Source organism: Oncorhynchus clarkii, chromosome 21 (assembly GCF_045791955.1).
Source record: "Oncorhynchus clarkii lewisi isolate Uvic-CL-2024 chromosome 21, UVic_Ocla_1.0, whole genome shotgun sequence".
NCBI lineage: Eukaryota > Metazoa > Chordata > Actinopteri > Salmoniformes > Salmonidae > Oncorhynchus > Oncorhynchus clarkii.
In genome coordinates, this window is record NC_092167.1 from 50,320,852 (window position 1) to 50,344,029 (window position 23,178).

General features: G+C 46.7%; 1 protein-coding gene across 3 annotated transcripts in view; it reads right to left on the reverse strand.

Moving 5' to 3' along the window:
- Nucleotides 1-23,178, reverse strand: part of LOC139379121 (zinc finger protein 638-like) — a 99,866-nt gene that overhangs the window by 69,150 nt on the left and 7,538 nt on the right. For 2 of the 3 annotated variants that reach the window (XM_071121954.1, XM_071121953.1), the window contains exons 2-6: nucleotides 4,048-6,094; nucleotides 2,582-2,643; nucleotides 2,260-2,292; nucleotides 1,759-2,064; nucleotides 1,430-1,560 (exon numbers count right to left, since the gene is read on the reverse strand). In XM_071121954.1, the coding sequence (XP_070978055.1) occupies nucleotides 1,430-1,560; nucleotides 1,759-2,064; nucleotides 2,260-2,292; nucleotides 2,582-2,643; nucleotides 4,048-6,094 (2,579 nt within the window). Of the gene's footprint in view, nucleotides 1-1,429; nucleotides 1,561-1,758; nucleotides 2,065-2,259; nucleotides 2,293-2,581; nucleotides 2,644-4,047; nucleotides 6,095-9,382; nucleotides 9,469-23,178 lie in introns of those variants that run through there. The other variant, XM_071121955.1, reaches the window with a different exon arrangement.

Consider the following 23,178-nt stretch of genomic DNA (forward strand, 5'->3'; position numbering starts at 1 on the left):
TGGAAGGAGAGGGGGTGACAGGCCAGCTGGAAGGAGAGGGGGAGACAGGCCAGCTAGAAGGAGAGGGGGAGACAGGCCAGCTAGAAGGAGAGGGGGTGACAGGCCAGCTGGAAGGAGAGGGGGAGACAGGCCAGCTAGAAGGAGAGGGGGAGACATTGGGTCAGGGTGTGAGAGATAAGTAATGTACTGGTTCTCTTGACCAGAGTGTAGAAGAATTAATCAATGTGATTTCCTTGATTCTTCACATCCTCTCGACTTACCTTACATATCAAAACTAATTGGAGGAGAAAAGCTGAAGTTCCTCCCCCCACTTTTGAAGGCGAGAGGAATCAAGGAAAGACCATTGAGATTCAACTGCACCTCTTCACACTGCATCATTAACCCTGGGCTATCCTTCAGGCTAAGACTGGCCCTGGGCTAACCTTCAGGCTAAGACTGTCCCTGGGCTAACCTTCAGGCTAAGACTGACCCTGGGCTAACCTTCAGGCTAAGACTGTCCCTGGGCTAACCTTCAGGCTAAGACTGGCCCTGGGCTAACCTTCAGGCTAAGACTGGCCCTGGGCTAACCTTCAGGCTAAGACTGGCCCTGGGCTAACCTTCAGGCTAAGACTGGCCCTGGGCTAACCTTCAGGCTAAGACTGGCCCTGGGCTAACCTTCAGGCTAAGACTGGCCCTGGGCTAACCTTCAGGCTAAGACTGGCCCTGGGCTAACCTTCAGGCTAAGACTGACCCTGGGCTAACCTTCAGGCTAAGACTGGCCTTGGGCTATCCTTCAGGCTAAGACTGTCCCTGGGCTAAGGTCAGTGTTAGCCCTGGGTTATCCTTCAGGCTAAGACTGGCCCTGGGTTAAGGCCAGTGTTAACCCTGGGTTATCCTTCAGGCTAAGACTGGCCCTGGGTTAAGGTCAGTGTTAACCCTGGGTTATCCTTCAGGCTAAGACTGTCCCTGGGCTAACCTTCAGGCTAAGACTGACCCTGGGCTATCCTTCGGGCTAAGACTGACCCTGGGCTAACCTTCGGGCTAAGACTGGCCTTGGGCTATCCTTCAGGCTAAGATTGTCCCTGGGCTAAGGTCAGTGTTAGCCCTGGGTTATCCTTCAGGCTAAGACTGGCCCTGGGTTAAGGCCAGTGTTAACCCTGGGCTAAGGTCAGTGTTAACCCTGGGCTAAGGTCAGTGTTAACCCTGGGCTAAGGTCAGTGTTAACCCTGGGCTAAAGTCAGTGTTAACCCCGGGCTAAGGTCAGTGTTAACCCCGGGCTAAGGTCAGTGTTAGCCCCGGGCTAAGGTCAGTGTTAGCCCCGGGCTAAGGTCAGTGTTAGCCCCGGGCTAAGGTCAGTGTTAGCCCCGGGCTAAGGTCAGTGTTAGCCCCGGGCTAAAAGCGGTCTCCTCACCGGGCTGTAAACAGGATAATTGTTCCCTATCTCTCTTACCAGATGACTCCAGTAGTTTCTTGGCCAGTCTCTCAGCACTGCTAGACTTCTGCTGTCTGCTCTTCCCTCCTGCTGAAGGGCTGCTCTTCCTCGCCTCCCGACGCTCCCGCTCATAGCTCCTAGAACGCGACCTGGATGAATTAATTAACTTAAATTACTTGAATGCATTTTATTAGACGTAAAAAGAATATTCAGATATAATAGACATTTTAAAATCATAGAGTAGCTTTCATTCATCTGAAAAAAAGATACATAAAATGTTTTATCAACTAGAAATAAAATTTAAAAAAGCACTACAATACAGTCTATTGACTTTTCTGTCCTCTTACCTCCTCCGGGATGAAGAAGTTGTCTGGGGCGAGCGGGAACGCCGACGTTCCCGATCCCGGTGCGAAGACGACGCCGCCGGAGGGTCACGCTCCCGGCGCGAACCAGGAGACCGGGAACGCCGTCTGCCGGCGCTGTGTCTACGTTCCCGGGAGCGGGATCGTTCCCTGGATCGAGGTCGGCGAGCAGCGGAGGACGAGGTGCGGTAGGAGGAGAGGCGAGGAGAAGGAGAGCGGGACGGAGAACGAGAGGTGGTCTGGCGACGTTTGGAGGAACTCTGGTTGTTGTCGTTTCTACTGGGAGCAGGGCTGGAGAGAGAGAGAGAGAAAAGGAGGGAGAGAGGAGAGGACGGAGAAAGAGAGGGAAGGAGAGAAGGGAACTAGGCCAGTAAGCACAGCCTGAAGAAGTTATTCCGGTTTAAAATGTAAGCTAAGAACTGAGTCAGCGATGACCTTCAGAGGGATCCCTTCTACTGTATAACCGAGTACAGAAAACTTCCTCACCTTGACACAGTTTCCCCGTTCCAGTCAGGATACCTGGAAGAAGGGAAAAGGGGATTAGCATAAATGTACAGCGTGATGGCGATCGTTGGGATCATAGATATCAATTCGCCTTTCTGCGTTTTCCCTCGCATCCTATTTCCCTCGACCTCCTTTCTCAGCTGTATTGGAGGAGAAGCTATCGAGTCCCTCCACTCTAGGACTTTCTCCTCCAATGGACTTAGAGGAGGAGATGAGGGGAGAGGACACGAGGAAAATACTAAATTTAGAAAGAGCCAGGCAGACATTATATATATTTTTTTTAAAGACAGGAGACATAACCCACAATTTCCTGAGCAGCCGGCAGTTGTCGATGTGGAGGCTGGTGTTTTGATGCTCAATCCAGTTCTGTTGGTCAAAACAGAGACGACAGTCAGTCTGAGTCAGTCTCCACCGCTTCGCCCTCAAACAAGTCCTTTCAATATCAGTTTGGTTTCCCACCTTGCAGCTAGTGCAAAAAAGTCAAATTTCTCTGCTTTACATAGCAGGAGTTAGTTAAAAATGCTATACTACACAAATAGCCTAGTTACACACGCTGCCTGTTCTACCAAGAACAACACTAGGTAGGTACGGCAAGAGTCCGTTGGGGGGAAAGTCTGATGGGAAAAGCAGCATCTGGAATCTTCTCTGTAGATTGGATTCTCTCGGCAGCCATCTTCCCCCCCCCCCCCCACCAAAAAAAAAAAACTATTAACAAAGTAACTAAATAAATTGGCTGAAAAGTTAGTAGAGGAGTATGTGGTGAGAGTTACTGTCATTGGTTTATACTGTGTAATGACATAGGGGATATGGTATATCCAGGGGTTCGAGTGAGATAGAGATATAGATAGAGATAGATATAGAGATATGGATAGATATAGATATATAGATACATAGAGATAGATATAGAGAGATATAGATATTGATAGATCTAGAGATATAGAGAGATAGATACATGTGGCATAGTTAGCTAAATCATTCATTAATTGACCACGGTAAAGGCCTATTGATAGAACGAGGGTAACTGTTTATACAGAGTCAAAAAAAAAACTTGGCCTCGGGCAAATCATGGTCATCGAAAGTCACACATTAAACTCAATGTCTTATAAAGTCAACAAGGCATTTATATACAAATACAATTACAATATTTTTTTAAAAAAATATCTATATAAAAAAAGAAATCTCATGACATACAGTATTCAATAATTACAACATAATGTTGAATGCTGTCCAGGATTTAATGTTTACATATTCCTCGAGTCAAGCAATTCGCTAATATTGTACTCTAAAAAGCATTTTCACATTATTTCCATCTGTTTTAGTACATCTCAACTCACCGTGCATTGTGGGAGGGGGGGGGGGGGGGTCAGGGGTCAACGAGTGATAATCGCATCATAAGCTAGACTTACGTTTTTTGAATTAACAAAATGGAAACACATTCAACGAGAGAAGTCTTGAGATACAACATGAGGTTCAAAGAGTTTCAAAGTTACACAAAACCAAAAAAGTCAGTACGAAGGGGGTCCAAGACCTGGGTTCACATACCATTTGACATTCCAAATCATTTTTATTTGCTTAAACACCCGTTTAATTATCTGGGACTGATTCAGACCCGGGATACCAGGTAGAAGCAAAAAACAAATGTTGTGTTTCGGGCCTTCGAGGACCAGAATTGAACAGCCCCTTGGGCTAGAGAAAAAACACTCAACGTATTTGAAATGGTATCTCAACCCAGGTCTGGTCAAGACAGGTTATAGTATGATGAAAACTCACCTTTAGCTGGGCACATTCTACGTTACAGAGAGAACAGGTATGAGGAAAGATTCTGGGAGAAGCTGCGGAGTAATCGCTCATCGTGGTCGGTGCCGGCAACCTCGTCGGCATCATCAACGTTGGGGGTGGGATGTTGATCTGCTGGAACATCGACGGAGGTGGACCCACCCGGGGAGGCGGACCCACCAGGGGAGGCGGACCCACCCGGGGAGGCGGACCCACCCGGGGAGGCGGACCCACCCGGGGAGGCGGACCCACCAGGGGAGGCGGACCCACCAGGGGAGGCGGACCCATCTGGGGAGGCGGACCAGTCACCGGAACGTGACCGGGAGGGGGAACCGACGGATTCATGACGGGGAATAGGGGAGGCCACATGAGGGGTGGCGTGGGAGGAGGAATCCCCACTGGGATACCTCCGATCTTGAGTCTTGCATCTCCTCCAACTCCACCACTAAGAACCACCAGGTCGGACCGAGGCTGAACCTGGCCTCGAGCAGTGCCTCGATTCTGAGATGAGAGGAGTCGGTCGAGTCCTTGGTCTCCGCCGTGGACAGGGATGTTCATAGGTTTGGGTGCCGCTTTAGATAAGTCGTGGGTTTTGAGGGTCTTTTGGGTTAGGCTGGAAGGCGGAGGAAGACCGATACGAGTGTCGTTGTCACTCTTGGGGAGAGAGATATAACTCTGGACTGCAGCGCTGCAAATCTGCTGTTGCTCGGAAAGGCCTGAGGTCATGGATCTTCCAACAGTGCCGTACGGTGTCCCGGTGTGCCCACTTGGAGAGTCTCCGACAGCGTATTTCATCGACTCTTTCGGGAGCGGATCTTGTCCGCCGTAACTATTGGATCGAATATTGTCATAACTGTCGTATTTAGAAGCATCAGTATTTCCATAATCGATAACTTTGCTCCGTCCTCCACCTAAGTGGCCCGTCCCCGGGCTGGGTCTGTTGTCATGCCGATGGTCCACATCCATGTTTCTATTGGCCTTACGGATGCAGATGTCTCTGAGGATGAAGGGCAGGTTGTCTGGGGTCAGCTGATCGTCTGGATAGTGGCTCAGGAGCTCCAAGTCCTCGTTGGACAAGCCAAAACTCGCCAGGATGTTGCTGGCGGACTCTGGTGTGTACCGGGCTGGAGGATCGGTGCCAGACGAGGCGGAGACACTCAAGGGCGCCTCAGAACCCATTGAGGTGGGTCCCGGCTCTCCCGCACCACCAAACCCAGAGGTTTGGCTTTGGTACATCTGGGAGGTGGAAGGGGACGACTGAGGGAGGGGGGAGGAGAAGAGCTTAGAGGAAGCAGACTGGGTCACGTGGCCAGACCAGGAGGCCATGGAGCTCTGCTGGTCGCTGCAGGACCGGCCAGAGGTGTAGCTACCCATCCCTACCCTAGACGAAAGCTCATCCCCGGGGTTGCGATTCAGGCGAAGATTCATTTGGGTCTGCTGGTTCTGTTTCTGCTGCACCATCTGGCTGAGCAGTCTCACGTCCTCTCTGGCCCAGCGGATGTGGTGGTCTATCTCCAACTCCGGGGTCATCCCGGTTGATCTCTGCCCCAGGTTGTACCCCATCGAGGACATCATGCCCCCCTGGCTGGAAAAACCAGAGGAACCACCAGCAGAGACAGGGCCCAGACCCAGGCGTGAGGCCAACAGAGGGTCCATCCCGGACTGGGCTTGTGTGAGTCCATACCGCCCCATCTGAGCTGGTGTTCTCTGGGCTTGTGAAGAGTACTGACCCCCTAACGGATTATATAGGGGATGGTACATGTTATTGGTGGTGGATGTCGCTTTCAAGAGGTTGAGGAAGAGGGCAAGAGGAGGATGGGGGTGAGGGGAGGGTAGTGGATGGTTGGCGCAGGTAACGGCGTTGGCGATGTTTCCCGCGGCAACGAGCTGATTGATGGCGAGCTGTGCTTTGAGCTGGGCCAGAAGCAGGGAGGAGTGGCATAAGAGGCGCTGCGGGGGCGGGATTCCAACTCCCAGCCCTCCAATCAGACTCAGCGGGCTCGAAAGGGGAGCAGCACAACGCTCCAATAGCAACGCAACGCTGAAAGAGTTGGGAGAGGAGAAAGACACAGAGGAGGAGGAGGATTATTGGTTGGTCTTCTCTCTGGCTCGTCCTGTGACAGGGCTATAGACAGTAGTAATCAAACTGAAAAACAAGACTGGCTTTTTAAGGGATTGATCAGTTTGGTCAGTTTCCATTTTGTTTCACACAAGCACTTTCAAAATCAGTTCCGATCCAGGTCAAACTGTTCTAGCACAACTTCTAGAACATCGGGCTTCTGTTGGTTAGGTCTAGACAGAGCAGAGGATTGTTCATGTGTCTTCACTGGAGAAAGCAAACAGGGAACAGACAGGAAGGGGGGGGGGGGGATAGGTGGTCATTGTAAAAACATACAAACTTAACACACAGTTTTAGTGAAATTTGAAAGAAGGTGAACAGCTTTCTAACAAAGATTAGACATGAACAACAACTGATATTGATACTTCATGTCATGTACAACAAAATATAATATACTATAATAGCGACATTGACCAAAAAGGATAAACAAAGACAGTCAATTCAGAAATTCAAAACAGGGCTTGTATCAAATACCACTGTAGCTAAAGTAACAGTTGTGGATCAGATTCAGCTAAAGTAACAGTTGTGGATCAGATTCAGCTAAAGTAACAGTTGTGGATCAGATTTAGCTGAAGTATATATAAAGTATATATAAATACAATATATAAATACATTTTACTATGTTAATACAAGATTCTACAATGTTGCAGTGGAACGAAGCCTATAATCTTGATTAAAAAAAAGCAACATATATTAGCGAGAAACATTGTATTTATTATTATTAAGCCCAATGCTGGACGAACGGGGCCTAACTTTACTCCTTATGGTTCAAGGACCTTACATGTTCTGTTTAAAAGGTTCATTGGTTCCAGGAGCCAAATGAGACAAAATAATCCACCTAAACAATAAATAGAATTATCAAAATTGCCGGTACGATTCTAGAAACATAAATCTCACATCAAAATAATTTAACAAATAGAATAATAATGATTTGACCCGTTTCATCCCAGTTGTAGACAGCAACAACACATTTACACACGTGTTTTCGGACGGTCTTCCGTAAACATGGAAACATGGCCGTGTGGGTTACCCTAAATCTAAATTTAAAAAAAAGGTTGATTTATTCATTTAACCTTTAGGTTTTTAGAAGAACACACCGCGAACACAAGTTACCACTGAATTAGAGGTACGCTGTCGAACACACCGACATCGCATTTTTGGTATCACCAGAATTACATTTGTTTCCAACGTAACGGCGCGTTGCTAGGCAGAGGCAGTTGCGTTTCTGTGTGGTACGTTGGAAATATCAAACGTACGCGGCCGACCGTATGACAGAAATAGTAGCAGAAGGCGACTGTTGTTGCTCTCACAACCAGATGATGCTGCGTACCGTTTTGCTAACGCTACACATTAGCACAAATCAGTTGTTTACTACTTGTAAGCAATGCAACTCACAAGTTTAAAAAAAATTATAATAATAATAATAATTCAAAATTCAATGCATGGAACACAGACTGAAACCTAGTCCAGCAGACGAGTCGCAGCGGTGCAGTTCGCCTCCCGATTAAATTAACTTCTGCAGAGAAAACACATACAGTTTTAAAACCTCTACATGATCGGTGGGTCCCCCTCTGCGCGTCTGTTGAGCTAACGTAGGCTACTGTGATTAGCATGAGGTTGTAAGTAACAAGAACATTTCCCAGGACTTAGACATATCTGATATGGGCAGAAAGCTTAAATTCTTGTTAATCTAACTGTACTGTCCAATTTACAGTAGCTGTTACAGTGAAAGAATGCTATGCCATTGTTTGAGGATAGTGCACAGTTATGAACTTGAAGATGTATTAACAAACCAATTAGGCACAATTGGGCAGACTTGATACAAAAATTTGAAGAGAAATGCAATGGTTCATTGGATCAGTCTGAAGGAAAACGGAAACCGCACACTGCTCTTGATAGTATCACCGATGTTTAATAAGCTTTACTTCTCTGACTTCTATTTAAGCCTTAGCAATGCAGACAGACGCTGGTTGGCGGGCAAGCAGTGTGAGTGCAATAATTGAATAATATAGATTTCTACATTTATTTTGCAACGCTTGCACACACAACGGGAGCGGTGTAGTCAGTCCGGTAGGTATGTCATTTCAGAGAACATTTTTTTTTAAAGGGGCGGATCCTTAAGAGGTTTTAAAGCAACCGGCCGTGCACAAGGTGTCATGGTACACCAGAGGTACATTCACTTCCAATGGAACTCAGCAGCATTGCATTGCAGAGGCAGTTGCGGTGCGTTCGTTGTGATGCATACGTTGGATTTATCCATAGCGTAGACTTAAAAGAAACAGTAGAAAAAAGGTGAATATTGAATTTCTGCTGCACACATATCCACAAAACATTTTGGATTGTATAGTGAAAAAAAGTTTGACTGCAGAATGTACTACGCTGCATTGACGTCGGTCAGATCAAGGCGTAACGTTCAGACTAAGTGTCGGGGCTCTTAACACTTCCCCTTTACAGAACAATCGTTTGTTAAAAAATAAGCAGGCTACAATGTAAATGTTCACCTGCAAGCAATAACGTTGGTTGGAGATTTTATCTACAACAACTCAAATTCAAAAGAAATATAAAAAAAAACTGGACGTAAAAGTCGTATCTTTTAAAAACGCCATATGCTTCTTGGGGGGGAAAAAAAAGAGCGGATGGCCGTGTCCTCAACTGGCTGAAAATCATTAGTCATCAGCTGGCGGCGAGACAACCAGCTAACCAACTAGCTAGTGGTACAACTTGTAAAATGCCTTTCACAACACAAATTCAGAATCGATAGCCATGCAAATTCACAAATAAGAACAATTCTGCCAATGTGTAGAACTTCACTAACAGAAATGAAGTAACTCACGTTAGTAGTGTTAAGTGTTTCACAGGCTAGCCGACTAGCCGAACAGTTAGCCGATTAGCATTGCTAGCCAAACAATCATGTGCACGTGCTACATCCAAAGATATTGGGCCCTTCACCAAATATGTAATGTATCATACAGATTTTCACAGGAAAAACCACAACATTGGTTGTTGACTAGGCTGTGAAGGTTTAACTAGTTACTTGGCTTTGCTGCTTCAACTTTCCGCAAACAATCAGCCCGCCATGTTGGATTTCCTGTTTCGCAGAGGCCAAACCGACAGTTTCTACTTCCAGACGGACGGTGTTGTCCGTTTTAAAATCAAAGATATGAACAACAAAATCTCTTCTGTCATCTGAAATATGTTTTTGTGACATACCTTTCCTTATTTTTTCGTTTGTTTTCTATGTAGATATCTCCTAGTTTACTGAATTTCTCTCTTTTCCGGCGGCTCCCGGACGCTTGACCAAAGATGATTATTTTTTTATAACATAAACCAAGATAGACAGCCTGTCGTTTCCAAACGAGTCATAGTGGGCGGAGCCAAGCATAAACTAGCGAGAACCTATTGGCGTGTTCTAAGCAGAAGTTTGCATATTTCCGTTAGGGAACGCTTACTATGAACTGCGCATGTGCAATAACTCTTTTCCCATTTTCACTCCTAAACAACGCACTTTTTTTTTTTTACACCTTTGGCAAAAGGCAGTGTCTACAAAACGTAGTCCACTCTGTTCGTAACATATTCTAGTTTTGACAGAAAACTGTATTGAGATTAAATGTTTCATCGATGAGAAAATTAGCCAAATGTCAGCCAAAATCCATCACGTTCCACCTCCCACTCCCGGCCACTTGGCTACCTCTCACTACCATATGTTCTCTCTGTGGTAAAACGAAGTTAAACCGATGTGCTCTTTAGTTTATTTCACTCCTCCCACAACACACAGACCCGACCAAATGAAAACAGAGCTGTAGATAGAAAGACATTGCATGAACATTTTTTCACCAGATGGGGGAACTCTAGCCCTACAGCATAACATTCACAGTTAAGCAACTGACCAAGTTATAAATTGTGTTAGCTCCTCAAGCTAATGTTATAGGCTTGAGGTCATAGGGCTGAGACTGTTTTAATGCATGCAGGAGGGACACAGGTTCAAATCAACACCACTGTTGAGTATTCCACCAGACATGGAGATATGAATAGAGATGAGGCAGGAGGAGAAGGATGGAGAGATGTGGCAGGAGGAGAAGGATGGAGAGATGAGGCAGGAGGAGAAGGATGGAGAGATGAGGCAGGAGGAGAAGGATGGAGAGATGTGGCAGGAGGAAAAGGATGGAGAGATGTGGCAGGAGGAGAAGGATGGAGAGATGTGGCAGGAGGAGAAGGATGGAGAGATGTGGCAGGAGGAGAAGGATGGAGAGATGTGGCAGGAGGAGAAGGATGGCGAGATGTGGCAGGAGGAGAAGGATGGAGAGATGAGGCAGGAGGAGAAGGATGGAGAGATGTGGCAGGAGGAGAAGGATGGAGAGATGTGGCAGGAGGAGAAGGATGGCGAGATGAGGCAGGAGGAGAAGGATGGAGAGATGTGGCAGGAGGAGAAGGATGGCGAGATGTGGCAGGAGGAGGATGGAGAGATGTGGCAGGAGGAGAAGGATAGAGAGATGAGGCAGGAGGAGAAGGATGGCGAGATGAGGCAGGAGGAGAAGGATGGAGAGATGTGGCAGGAAGAGAAGGATGGAGAGATGTGGCAGGAGGAGAAGGATGGAGAGATGTGGCAGGAGGAGAAGGATGGAGAGATGTGGCAGGAGGAGAAGGATGGAGAGATGAGGCAGGAGGAGAAGGATGGAGCGATGAGGCAGGAGGAGAATGATGGAGAGATGTGGCAGGAGGAGAAGGATAGGCACAGTCCCACTACCCTTCCATCACAGGGAAACGACAGGCACCGTCCCACTACCCCATCACAGGGAAATGACAGGCACACAGTCCCACTACTCCATCACAGTGAAATGACAGGCACACAGTCCCACTACCCCATCACAGGTAAACGACAGGCACACAGTCCCACTACCCCATCACAGGGAAACGACAGGCACACAGTCCCACTACCCCTCCATCACAGGGAAACGACAGGCACACAGTCCCACTACCCCATCACAGGCACACAGTCCCACTACCCCATCACAGGGACACAGTCCCACTACTCCATCACAGGGAAACGACAGGGACACAGTACCACTACCCCTCCATCACAGGGAAACGACAGGCACACAGTCCCACTACCCCATCACAGGGAAATGACAGGCACACAGTCCCACTACTCATCACAGGGAAACGACAGGGACACAGTCCCACTACCCCATCACAGGGAAACGACAGGCACACAGTCCCACTACTCCATCACAGGGAAACGACAGGCACACAGTCCCACTACTCCATCACAGGGAAACGACAGGCACACAGTCCCACTACTCCATCACAGGGAAACGACAGGGACACAGTCCCACTACCCCATCACAGGGAAACGACAGGGACACAGTCCCACTACCCCTCCATCACAGGGAAACGACAGGGACACAGTCCCACTACCCCATCACAGGGAAACGACAGGGACACAGTCCCACTACCCCATCACAGGGAAACGACAGGCACACAGTCCCACTACTCCATCACAGGGAAACGACAGGCACACAGTCCCACTACCCCATCACAGGGAAACGACAGGGACACAGTCCCACTACTCCATCACAGGGAAACGACAGGCACACAGTCCCACTACCCCTCCATCACAGGGAAACGACAGGGACACAGTCCCACTACCCCTCCATCACAGGGAAACGACAGGCACAGTCCCATTACTCCATCACAGGGAAACGACAGGGACACAGTCCCACTACCCCATCACAGGGAAACGACAGGCACACAGTCCCACTACCCCTCCATCACAGGGAAACGACAGGCACACAGTCCAACTACCCCATCACAAGGAAACGACAGAATGCTATGGCTGTTCCCCTACTGACACGTATCCTGGGGGTTGATAGAAGGAAGTCAGAATGCTATGGCTGTTCCCCTACTGACACGTATCCTGGGGGTTGATAGAAGGGAGTCAGAATGCTATGGCTGTTCCCCTACTGACACGTATCCTGGGGGTTGATAGAAGGGAGTCAGAATGCTATGGCTGTTCCCCTACTGACACGTATCCTGGTAGAAGGAAAACACACCTGCCCACCTGCCCAAACAGGTAAATAGCAGGATTCATTCATCACGATGGGCCTTGGGGCATCATTGAAGGAGAAGGTCTGAGGTAACCATGCGGCACTGAGACATAACACAGCTATGGTCTTCAGTCTGCCTGACTGGCATTGACTGGCACTGTCCAGAGTGGCTGAGGGAGAGGACGGCTCGCTCCATTCTGTTGCACCCTACAGTACTGTACTGTAAGTTCCATCCTCGCCTGGGGTGGGCCTGTGTGTGTGTGTGTGTGTGTGTGTGTGTGTGTGTGTGTCTGTGTGGGTGTGTGTGGGCCTGTGTGTGTGTCTGTGTGTGTCTGTGTGGGTGTGTGTGGGCCTGTGTGTGTGTCTGTGTGGGTGTGTGTGGGCCTGTGTGTGTGTCTGTGTGGGTGTGTGTGGGCCTGTGTGTGTGTCTGTGTGGGTGTGTGTGGGTCTGTGTGTGTGGGCCTGTGTGTGTGGGCCTGTGTGTGTGGGCCTGTGTGTGTGGGCCTGTGTGTGTGGGTGTGTGTGTGTTGCGTTTTGACACACGCCACCTGACCCCGTTGTCCTGCTTGGTTGTTGCTAGACCACATAGAGCAGAGATCGTTCATTAGCCAATCAGGATCACAGATGAAAGGTTCAGAACTCTTAGATGACCAATTAAATATTAGATTTTAGGCCCCTATCTTTCTTATTAATCAGGTATGTTCTTCAATATCCAAACAGGCAAACAGCTAATTATAAGGCAGTAAACAGTACGATATAACACTACGAACATAGAAGCAGTGATTTATAATGACTGCTAGATACTATTTCATTAGGATGAACCAGTGATTTATAATGACTCCTAGATACTATTTCATTAGGATGAATCAGTGATTTATAATGACTCCTAGATACTATTTCATTAGGACGAAGCAGTGATTTGGGCTCAGCAGTGGCAGTAATACGATACGATAGTGTGCCAATTGAAACATTGCCTTGGGTTTTATAATAGGAGGTTGGAGAGCCATCCTATCAGCTGTGTTGTCAGACTCCCTGTGTGTGTTGGAACACAGCCTCAGTTTTTGTAATTCTAATGGGACACAGAGAGTTAGATAGTATCCCTCTATCAGATATTGTTCTCAGATATAAATCAGTATTTTGATTAAATTATTCTCCAGGGGACGAGTGGCAGGCTAACTCCGTGCCACAGAGGCTTTACACTAGACAACCCTGGGACAGCTGGACTGGGGTGGTGTGTGTGGGGGGGTTGTCCTGTTGGGGTTTTATTTTGGGCTGTCATCTCTGTCCCATGTCAGACTTTCCCAGGCTCTATGTCTCATACCAATGAACTCATACACACACACACACACACACACACACACACACACACACACACACACACACACACACACACACACACACACACACACACACACACACACACACACACACACACACACACACACACACACACACAAACACTTGTGATTAGAGAACTTCTACTTTGAGCTCTCTCTATGTTGGAATGCACCACAGACTGAGTGAGTGGCATTTCCCTGTTTGATTGACAGTTCCCTCGTCACATGACATGGGAGTCGGGTTACGACTTCGGCTCCTTTGAGTCCCAGAGTTCTTAACTATCGTGCCGAAAACATAACCTAAACGATAAATTAACCATCCTTGAACACTGTAACCTATAGAGCTGACTGGTAGGTAGACATGCTGAGTTGTAACCTATAGAGCTGACTGGTAGGTAGACATGCTGAGTTGTAACCTATAGAGCTGACTGGTAGGTAGACATGCTGAGTTGTAACCTATAGAGCTGACTGGTATATAGACATGCTGAGTTGTGACCTATAGAGCTGACTGGTAGGTAGACATGCTGAGTTGTAACCTATAGAGCTGAGTTGTAACCTATAGAGCTGACTGGTAGGTAGACATGCTGAGTTGTAACCTATAGAGCTGACTGGTAGGTAGACATGCTGAGTTGTAACCTATAGAGCTGACTGGTAGGTAGACATGCTTAGTTGTAACCTATAGAGCTGAGGTAGGTAGACATGCTGACCTATAGAGCTGACTGGTAGGTAGACATGCTGAGTTGTAACCTATAGAGCTGACTGAGCTGACCTGGTGACTGGTAGTAGACATGCTATAGAGCTGAGTTGTAACCTATAGAGCTGACTGGTAGGTAGACATGCTGAGTTGTAACCTATAGAGCTGACTGGTAGGTAGACATGCTGAGTTGTAACCTATAGAGCTGACTGGTAGGTAGACATGCTGAGACATGCTGAGTTGTAACCTATAGAGCTGACTGGTAGGTAGACATGCTTAGTTGTAACCTATAGAGCTGACTGGTATGTAGACATGTTGAGTTGTAACCTATACAGCTGAGTTGTAACCTATAGAGCTGACTGGTATATAGACATGCTGAGTTGTAACCTATAGAGCTGACTGGTATATAGACATGCTGAGTTGTAACCTATAGAGCTGACTGGTAGGTAGACATGCTGAGTTGTAACCTATAGAGCTGACTGGTAGGTAGACATGCTGAGTTGTAACCTATAGAGCTGAGAGCTGACTGGTATGTAGACATGCTGAGTTGTAACCTATAGAGCTGACTGGTATGTAGACATGCTGAGTTGTAACCTATAAACCTATAGAGCTGACTGGTAGGTAGACATGCTGAGTTGTAACCTATAGAGCTGACTGGTAGGTAGACATGCTGACCTATAGAGCTGAGGTAGGTAGACATGCTGAGTTGTAACCTATAGAGCTGACTGGTAGGTAGACATGCTGAGTTGTAACCTATAGAGCTGACTGGTAGGTAGACATGCTGAGTTGTAACCTATAGAGCTGACTGGTATATAGACATGCTGAGTTGTAACCTATAGAGCTGACTGGTAGGTAGACATGCTGAGTTGTAACCTATAGAGCTGACTGGTAGGTAGACATGCTGAGTTGTAACCTATAAAGCTGAATGGTATGTAGACATGCTGAGTTGTTACCTATAGAGCTGACTGGTAGGTAGACATGCTGAGTTGTAAGCTGTTTTGGTACATACTGTAAAACTATACTGGACAAGCTGTTCCGGTACATTTTTGAAAGCTGTAAATCTAATGACCACGACAAGGTTTTCAATTGCCAGTATTTTCCATGATTGAAATCAGGGCTGTCTGTCTTTGGTAGTAAACCTTCAGTTTCACACTGTTTAAAGGGTCCTATTGTAGCCATGAAGTGCTTTGAAAGGCTGGTCATGGCTCACATCAACAGCATCCTCCCAGAAACCCTAGACCCACTCCAATTTGCATACCGCCCAAACAGATTCCACTCCACACTGCCCTTTCCCACCTGGACAAAAGGAACACCTATGTGAGAATGCTGTTCATTGACTACAGCTCAGCGTTCAACATCCTAGTTCCCTCAAAGCTCATCACTAAGCTAAGGACCCTGGGACTAAACACCTCCCTCTGCAACTGGATCCTGGACTTCCTGACGGGCTGCCCCCAGGTGGTGAGGGTAGGTAGCTGATCTGTCACGCTGATCCTCAACACGGGGCCCCCCAGGGGTGCTTGCTCAGTCCCCTCCTGTACTCCCTGTTCACTCATGACTGCACGGCCAGGCACGACTCCAACACCATCATTAAGTTTGCAAACGACGCAACAGTGTCACCAACAATGACGAGACAGCCTATAGGGAGGAGGTCAGAGACCTGGCCGGGTGGTGCCAGAATAACAACCTATCCCTCAACGTAACCAAGACTAAGGAGATGATTGTGGACTACAGGAAAAGGAGCACCGATCACGTCCCCATTCTCATCGACGGGGCTGTAGTGGAGCAGGTTGAGACCTTCAAGTTCCTTGGTGTCCACATCACCAACAAACTAACATGGTCCAAAAACACCAAGACAGTGGTGAAGAGGGCATGACAACACCTATTCCCCCTCAGCAGACTGAAACGATTTGCAATGGGTCCCCAGATCCTCAAAAGGTTCTACAGCTGAACCATCAAGAGCATCCTGACTAGTTGCATCACTGCCTGGTACGGCAACTGCTCTGCCTCTGACCGTAAGGTGCTACAGAGGGTAGTGTGTACGGCCCAGTACATCACTGGGGCAAAGCTGCCTGCCATCCAGGACCTATATACCAGGCGGTGTCAGAGGAAGGCCCTAAAAGTTGTCAAAGACCCCAGCCACCCCAGTCATAGACTGATCTCTCTACTACCGCATGTCAAGTGGTACCGGAGTGCCAAGTCTAGGACAAAAAGGCTTCTCAACAGTTTTCACCCCCAAGCCATAAGATTCCTGAACAGGTAACCAATGGTTACCCAGACTATTTGCATTGTGTGCCTCCCACCCCACCCTCCCCAACATCTCTTTTACGCTGCTGCTACTCTCTGTTTATCATATATGCATAGTCACTTTAACCATATCTACATGTACATACTACCTCAATCAGCCTGACTAACCAGTGTCTCTATATAACCTCTCTACTGTATATAACCTCTCTACTATATATAGCCTCTCTAATGTATATAGCCTCTCTACTGTATATAGCCTCTACTGTATATAGCCTCTCTACTGTATATAACCTCTCTAATGTATATAGCCTCTCTACTGTATATTACCTCTCTAATGTACATAGCCTCTCTACTGTATATTACCTCTCTAATGTACATAGCCTCTCTACTGTATATTACCTCTCTAATGTACATAGCCTCTCTACTGTATATACTTATTTGCAAATAAATTCATTAAAAATCCTACAATGTGATTTTCTGGATTTTTTCTCCTAATTTTGTCTGTCATAGTTGAAGTGTACCTATGATGAAAATTACAGGCCTCTCTCATCTTTTTAAGTGGGAGAACATGCACAATTGGTGGCTGACTAAATACTTTTTTGCCCCACTGTAGTTGTGATCAGGACAGTAACTGCATGGTTTGGAAGTCCTTTTGGAATGATAGATCAGATTAGCACAGGGTTATCTGCAATCCATGCTGAGGGATTGGCAACACATGACGGCCAGACTTGTTAATCGATACCCAGCAGGGTAGGGGTGAGTGTTGACCACACTCACCTCTCTCTCTATCTGTCTCTCCTCTCTGCCTCTCTCTACCATCTCCCTCTGCCTCTCTCTTCCTCTCTCTCTCCTCTGCCTCTCTTACTCTCTCCCTGCCTCTCTCTCTCTCTGCCTCTCTCTACCATCTCTCTCTGCCTCTCTCTCTGCCTCTCTCTCTTCTCCTCTCTCCTCTGCCTCTCTCTGCCTCTCTCTCCCGTCACCAATGTCTCTCACGTCTCTTGTCTCTCTCTCCTTCTCACCCCCTCTCTAACCCTCTCCTTTCTACACACACACTCTGATCTGTCAATCGTCACTTTTCAGGGTTGTGTTTCATAATTAGTCCGCCTGTCTGTGTGACATGTTATGGGAGCCGCTTATAGGCCTCTTGGGGCCGGTTAGCACCGAGTCCAATTAGGTTTTATGAAAACGTATGGTCCGTTAGCTCCTGTCCCACACCACTGTCTGTGTAAAGACCCCTAGACGGCCCACACCACTGTCTGTGTAAAGACCCCTAGACGGTCCACTGTGTATATGATGTCCCACACCACTGTCTGTAAGACCCCTAGACGGCCCACACCACTGTCTGTGTAAAGACCCCTAGACGGTCCACTGTGTATATGATGTCCCACACCACTGTCTGTAAGACCCCTAGACGGTCCACTGTGTATATGATGTCCCACACCACTGTCTGTAAGACCCCTAGACGGCCCACACCACTGTCTGTAAGACCCCTAGACGGCCCACACCACTGTCTGTGTAAAGACCCCTAGACGGCCCACACCACTGTCTGTAAGACCCCTAGACGGCCCACACCACTGTCTGTAAGACCCCTAGACGGCCCACTGTGTATACGATGTCCCACACCACTGTCTGTAAGACCCCTAGACGGCCCACACCACTGTCTGTGTAAGACCCCTAGACGGCCCACACCACTGTCTGTAAGACCCCTAGACGGCCCACACCACTGTCTGTAAGACCCCTAGACGGTCCACTGTGTATATGATGTGGGAAGACTATGACACCTCTCAGACAACCACACAGGAATCTGCTCTAAACTTGGTTGGTACAGAGGTTGGTGTAGGGGTATATGTAGGGGTTGTTTTAGAGGTTGGTATGAAGTGTGGTTTAGGGGTTGGTATAGGAGTATATGTAGTGGTTGGTGTAGTTATTTATTTTTATTTAACCTTTATTTAACTAGGCAAATCAGTTAAGAACAAATTCTTATTTTCAATGACGGCCTAGGAACAGTGGGTTAACTGCCTGTTCAGGGGCAGAACGACAGATTTGTACCTTGTCAGCTCGGGGGTTTGATCTTGCAACCTTTTGGTTACTAGTCCAACGCTCTAACCACTAGGCTACCCTACAGTGGGTGTGGTCAGTGTGTTTTGGTGTCGGTTTCTCTGCCCAGCTACAGTGGGTGTGATCAGTGTGTTTTGGTGTCGTTTTCTCTGCCCAGCTACATTGGGTGTGGTCAGTGTGATTTGGTATCGGTTTCTCTGCCCAGCTACAGTGGGTGTGGTCAGTGTGATTTGGTATCGGTTTCTCTGCCCAGCTACAGTGGGTGTGGTCAGTGTGTTTTGGTATCGGTTTCTCTGCCCAGCTACAGTGGGTGTGATCAGTGTGATTTGGTATCGGTTTCTCTGCCCAGCTACAGTGGGTGTGGTCAGTGTGATTTGGTATCGGTTTCTCTGCCCAGCTACAGTGGGTGTGATCAGTGTGATTTGGTATCGGTTTCTCTGCCCAGCTACAGTGGGTGTGGTCAGTGTGTTTTGGTGTCGGTTTCTCTGCCCAGCTACAGTGGGTGTGGTCAGTGTGATTTGGTGTCGGTTTCTCTGCCCAGCTACAGTGGGTGTGATCAGTGTGATTTGGTGTAGGGTTCTCTGCCCAGCTACAGTGGGTGTGATCAGTGTGATTTGGTGTAGGGTTCTCTGCCCAGCTACAGTGGGTGTGATCAGTGTGATTTGGTGTAGGGTTCTCTGCCCAGCTACAGTGGGTGTGGTCAGTGTGATTTGGTGTAGGGTTCTCTGCCCAGCAACAGTGGGTGTGGTCAGTGTGATTTGGTGTAGGGTTCTCTGCCTAGCTACAGTGGGTGTGGTCAGTGTGATTTGGTGTTGGGTTCTCTGCCCAGCTACAGTGGGTGTGGTCAGTGTGATTTGGTGTCGGTTTCTCTGTCTGCTGAGGCGGTTTTCGACACCATGTGGAACATTTCAACTGCCCTCTGCTCAGCAAGGCAAACACCTTCTATTTTAGGACCACTCAAAACTGTGACCTCTCCCATTATCCCTCCAAACCCTTTCATTACCATAGTATCCATCCAAAATGCACTACAACTACAATGTTGATGTTTAGTTGGAGTCATGCAGTCGCATAGACAGAGACACACGCCTGTATGCACACCCACACAAACACACAATCAACAAAGGTGAACTGATCCTGGATTTGAACGCCCTAAAGGGGGGGAACTTGTTTCTAACCGAAGAGTATGTTCAACATAGAATGGGAACACACACACACACACACACACACAGACACACACACACACACACACACACACACACACACACGGGTTGAATAGGCTGACCCAGATAGCTTGTTCACGATTGGCTGAACTAAAGGAAGATAACGTGACCTGATTGGTTGGTGCTCAGAAAATAGTCTCCTCTGTATTTTAGAACCGGAGACAAAGCCCGAAAGACTTTATAAGAGACGGACTTTATAAGAGACGGACTTTATAAGAGAAGGACTTTATAAGAGAAGGACTTTATAAGAGGACTTTATAAGAGGAGGACTTTATAAGAGACGGACTTTATAAGAGAAGGACTTTATAAGAGGACTTTATAAGAGACAGACTTTATAGGAGAAGGACTTTATAAGAGAAGGACTTTATAAGAGACGGACTTTATAAGAGGATTTTATAAGAGACGGACTTTATAGGAGAAGGACTTTATAAGAGACGGACTTTATAAGAGACGGACTTTATAAGAGGACTTTATAAGAGGAGGACTTTATAAGAGACTGACTTTATAAGAGAAGGACTTTATAAGAGGACTTTATAAGAGACGTACTTTATAAGAGGACTTTATAAGAGACGGACTTTATAAGAGACGGACTCTATAAGAGGACTTTATAAGAGACGGACTTTATAGGAGAAGGACTTTATAAGAGAAGGACTTTATCAGTTCTTGATCTTTCGTCCTCTGACTCATAAACACACCGCCCTTTTGACACATCTTCCGGCACAGACAGAGATGGCCGCCTCGCTTCGCGTTCCCACAAGCATTTCGCTGCACTCGCATTAACATCTGCTAACCATGTGTATGTGACAAATACGATTTGATTTGACCTTAGCCAGCTGCCCAACCCAGAAAAGCTACCAAATGGACGGCACTAGTTTTCAAGCTAAAGAGTTATATGTAGGTAACAAACCTATTCAACTCAGTTAAACAAGTCCATATCATGTTGAGTTTCTGTCCCTTCGCGCTGTAATACATGGGGCTGTTTTGTTACGAGTTGTGATCCATTTCGACCACCATAAAATACAGCTGACCTTTAAAGACAATGCAGATGTTTAGTTAGATGCGTGACCCAATAGCTGCATGGCTGCATTGTGTCTTGTCTCTGAGGGAATGTGTAGAACTGTAAAACATTCTATGGAACTCTGAGGAGCTGTGTAGAACTGTAAAACATTCTATGGAACTCTGAAGAGCTGTGTAGAACTGTAAAACATTCTATGGAACCTTGAGGAGCTGTGTAGAACTGTAAAACATTCTATGGAACTCTGAGGAGCTGTGTAGAACTGTAAAACATTCTATGGAACTCTGAGGAGCTGTGTAGAACTGTAAAACATTCTATGGAACTCTGAGGAGCTGTGTAGACCTGTAAAACATTCTATGGAACTCTGAGGAGCTGTGTAGAACTGTACAACATTCTATGGAACTCTGAAGAGCTGTGTAGAACTGTAAAACATTCTATGGAACTCTGAAGAGCTGTGTAGAACTGTAAAACATTCTATGGAACTCTGAAGAGCTGTGTAGAACTGTAAAACATTATATGGAACTCTGAGGAGCTGTGTAGAACTGTAAAACATTCTATGGAACTCTGAGGAGCTGTGTAACTCTGAGGAGCTGTGTAGAACTGTAAAACATTCTATGGAACTCTGAGGAGCTGTGTAGAACTGTAAAACATTCTATGGAACTCTGAGGAGCTGTGTAGAACTGTAAAACATTCTATGGAACTCTGAGGGAATGTGTAGAACTGTAAAACATTCTATGGAACTCTGTAGAGCTGTGTACTGTGTAGAACTGTAAAACATTATATGGAACTCTGAAGAGCTGTAACTCTGAAGAGCTGTGTAGAACTGTAAAACATTCTATGGAACTCTGAAGAGCTGTGTAGAACTGTAAAACATTCTATGGAACTCTGAGGGAATGTGTAGAACTGTAAAACATTCTATGGAACTCTGAACTGTAAAACATTCTATGGAACTCTGAAGAGCTGTGTAGAACTCTGAGGGAATGTGTAGAACTGTAAAACATTCTATGGAACTCTGAAGAGCTGTGTAGAACTGTAAAACATTCTATGGAACTCTGAAGAGCTGTGTAGAACTGTAAAACATTCTATGGAACTCTGAGGAGCTGTGTAGAACTGTACAACATTCTATGGAACTCTGAGGAGCTGTGTAGAACTGTAAAACATTCTATGGAACTCTGAAGAGCTGTGTAGAACTTCTATGGAACTCTGAAGAGCTGTGTAGAACTGTAAAACATTCTATGGAACTCTGAAGAGCTGTTTAGCTGTGTAGAACTGTAAAACATTCTATGGAACTCATTCTATGAGGAGCTGTGTAGAACTGTAAAACATTCTATGGAACTCTGAAGAGCTGTGTAGAACTGTGTGTGAGGAGCTGTGTAGAACTGTACAACATTCTATGGAACTCTGAAGCTGTGTAGAACTGTAAAACATTCTATGGAACTCTGAGGAGCTGTGTAGAACTGTGTAGAACTGTAAAACATTCTATGGAACTCTGAAGAGCTGTGTAGAACTGTAAAACATTCTATGGAACTCTGAGGAGCTGTGTAGACCTGTGAAACATTCTATGGAACTCTGAGAAGCTGTGTAGAACTGTAAAACATTCTATGGTACTCTGAGGAGCTGTGTAGAACTGTAAAACATTCTATGGAACTCTGAGGAGCTGTGTAGACCTGTAAAACATTCTATGGAACTCTGAGGAGCTGTGTAGAACTGTAAAACATTCTATGGAACTCTGAGGAGCTGTGTAGAACTGTAAAACATTCTATGGAACTCTGAAGAGCTGTGTAGAACTGTAAAACATTCTATGGAACTCTGAGGGAATGTGTAGAACTGTAAAACATTCTATGGAACTCTGAAGAGCTGTGTAGAACTGTAAAACATTCCATGGAACTCTTCGTAGAGAACTCACAGTTGCACATTCTAAATTGGGCTAGCACCGACCTTAGCCCAGGGCTAGCTGGCCGTGCTCCAGAGCAAGGTATGCGCCTTACTTTTCGGGGGTTAACCCCAGAAACACGGTGCCAAAACAGCCAGTATGAAAACGTCAAAAACGCATAGAAGTTTTACTGTCCAATAACAAAAGCTGCACTTTCACTTAATTTACATACCCGTGTGACACCTGACACTCTTGTTTAGGCTACCCCAGAGATCAAAACGTTGTCTGAGTCAACAGGAGAGATGATCTCAAATTAGTTTTGTCTGAGTTTTGATTGACGAAAAGTAGCTAGCTAATGTCAGCTAACAGCTGCTCTCTCATGGAAGGATCAGCACAAAACTGAGCTGTTGCTATGGTTACTCACACACAGAGCAGGGCCAGCAGGGCCACAAGCAGCTAGCTTACGGAGGAAGTTACTGTATTTCTGATTTCGAGTTCGGGCAGGGCCTGAATGGTATGGC